Below are 2453 nucleotides of genomic sequence, written 5' to 3'. Positions count from 1 at the left end.
AAAATATTATTGAATCATCTAAATTTCATATTCTCTTAAACTAAAAGCATTTTATTGTGATTTGTTTAGTTTCATATATTGTTGTTTGTACGTTTTATTTTTTTATGTTGAATATTCTCTATCTCAAAACCAGATATGTCTTTCATTAAAAAGTGGTCCAAACATTAATTATATACATGTGTATGCACTACATAAAATTGTAAGTAGATATACTCATACAATTATTATCATCAAATGTACATTCAGTGACATTCATTAGTATCAATTACACCACATAAAAAAATAAAATAAAATAAAAATCCTTATTCTTATTCTTATTAATTATACAATAATATTGTAACATAATGTTTTTGCATATTTTTGGACAAAAAGAATGATAAATTTATTCATTAGATTTTTATGTATGTATTTATAATATAAAAAGAGTTTTTGCATTATGGATCCACTTGAGAATACACAACCAAAAAGAACTTTGGGGTCTTATACAGCCCCCACTTCTGACTTCTATAGAAGAAATATTTGTGTACCACCTATTAAAGCAGTCAATTTTGAACTCAACCCACAGTTAATTACCCTAGTATAGCAAAACTGCCAGTTTCAGGGACTTCTGCAAGAAGAACCCACGGAATTCCTTGCAAATTTCCTATAGATTTTTGACACATTACGAGCCAATGGAGTAGACCAGGATGTTTACAGGCTGCTGCTCTTTTCATTTGCTATAAAAGGCCAAGCAAAGAGGTGGTTGGATACTCAACCCAGATCGAGCTTGAAAACATGGGATAAGCTGGTGGAAAAATTCTTGAACCAATACTTTTTCCCAAGGAAGCTAACCCAGCTAAGGCTGGACATTCAAGGCTTCAGACAAGAAGAGAATAAGTCTCTTCATGATGCTTGGGGGAGATACAGAATGATACTTCAGAAATGTCCCAAGAAAATGTTTCCAGAATGGGTAAAACTGGACATTTTCTATTACGAACTCACAGATAGGACCAAGATGTCCCTAGATCATTCTGCAGGTGGTTCGATACATATGAAAAAGGCAATCGAAGAAGCTCAAGAAATCATTGAGACAGTCGCCAACTACCAGCATCTTTACTCATCTGGTGAGACTGCAATAAAAGGAGAGGTCAAGGTAGTGTCCATTGATTCAGACCCTCCAAAACAAAGTGAAACATTGACCCAGCAGCTACACTCCCTCACACAATAGTTGCTAAGTTTGCAAGAAGTGTTGCAAGAAACTCGTGCTTCCAACAAGAATATAGAGACATGGTTGAACCAGGCTAAACAGCATTTATCCGAACAGAAGAGTGCCAAGCCATCCAATTGAGGAATGGAAGGTCCCTAACCACCTAGTCTCAGAACAGTAAGAAGCAGGGGGAAGAGGAAACGTTAGAAGGTAGAAACACAACAACCTAGGGCACTACCAAGGGAGCTGAACACCCGGAGGGGAGCAACACTGGCATTCAACGCCCTGCAGGGGTCAACAAGGGCGTCCAACGCCCAGAAAGGGGAAATGTTGGCGTTCAGTGCCAGGAAAGGACCAGCATGGGCATTGAACGCCCAGATGGGGGAAGCCAAGCAGGTGCACGTTCAAAGAACACCCCTCCTAAGAAAGTTGGTAATCCTTAGTCTGGCACCATGGACACTCACCTGCACCACTTAGCACACCTGAGTACAGAACCAGGATGCCATATCCTCAAAAATTCCGTCAAGCAGAAAAGGATAAACAATTTGCTAGGTTTGCAGACTACCTTAAGACACTAGAAATCAAGATCCCAATCACAGAAGCCCTTGAACAAATACCTCCTATGCCAAGTTCATGAAGGATATATTAAGCCATAAGAAGGATTGGTGGGAGGTAGAGACAATGCTCCTCACTGAAGAGTGTAATGTAGTCATCCAGAGGACCCTACCGGAGAAACTTCAAGACCTTGGGAACTTTGTGATACCGTGCACTCTCAGAGACGGTTACACAAGGAAAGCCCTATGTGATCTTGGAGCAAGCATCAATCTGATGCCTTTATCACTATTAAGGAAACTTGGGATCCAAAAAGTTAAGCCTACCCGCATCTGCCTTCATCTTACTGATGGCTCCATCAAGTTTTCATCAGGAGTAATTGAAGACATGATTGTAAGAGTTGGACCCTTTTGCGTTTCCTACAGATTTCGTGGTGTTGAATATGGAAGAACAGAAGAATGTGTCCATCATTTTAGGGAGACCCTTTCTGGCTACAGGAAGGAACCTCATTGATGTGAAAAAAGGGAAAGTGACACTGAGAGTCAATGAAAATAAATTCATGCTGAATGCTGTCAAGGCCATGAAATACCCTGACATCCCAGAGGAATGTATGAGGATTGATACCATCGACTCCCTGGTGGAAGAGGTACATGCAATTGAGAGACTTGAGGAGGAGTTGGATGATATCCTTGGGGATGACACGCCTGACATAGAG

The 2453-nt window shown here is 40.0% G+C and overlaps 1 protein-coding gene across 1 annotated transcript; it reads left to right on the top strand.

Annotated features, from left to right (window-relative positions):
- The first annotated feature begins 1819 nt into the window (after nucleotides 1-1819).
- On the top strand, nucleotides 1820-2251 carry LOC107482414 (uncharacterized). Its single transcript, XM_016102893.1, has one exon. It carries the CDS (start codon nucleotides 1820-1822, stop codon nucleotides 2249-2251), a length of 432 nt encoding a protein of 143 aa, XP_015958379.1.
- The last annotated feature ends 202 nt before the right edge of the window (nucleotides 2252-2453 follow it).

Source organism: Arachis duranensis, chromosome 1 (assembly GCF_000817695.3).
Source record: "Arachis duranensis cultivar V14167 chromosome 1, aradu.V14167.gnm2.J7QH, whole genome shotgun sequence".
NCBI classification, from domain to species: domain Eukaryota; kingdom Viridiplantae; phylum Streptophyta; class Magnoliopsida; order Fabales; family Fabaceae; genus Arachis; species Arachis duranensis.
The sequence above is the reverse complement of the archived record's forward strand: the minus strand, read 5'-3'. Positions and strand labels throughout refer to the sequence as shown.

Coding starts and splice junctions, on each gene's coding strand:
- LOC107482414 (XM_016102893.1), top strand. CDS start 1,820: ATGAAGGATATATTAAGCCATAAGAAGGATTGGTGGGAGGTAGAGACA.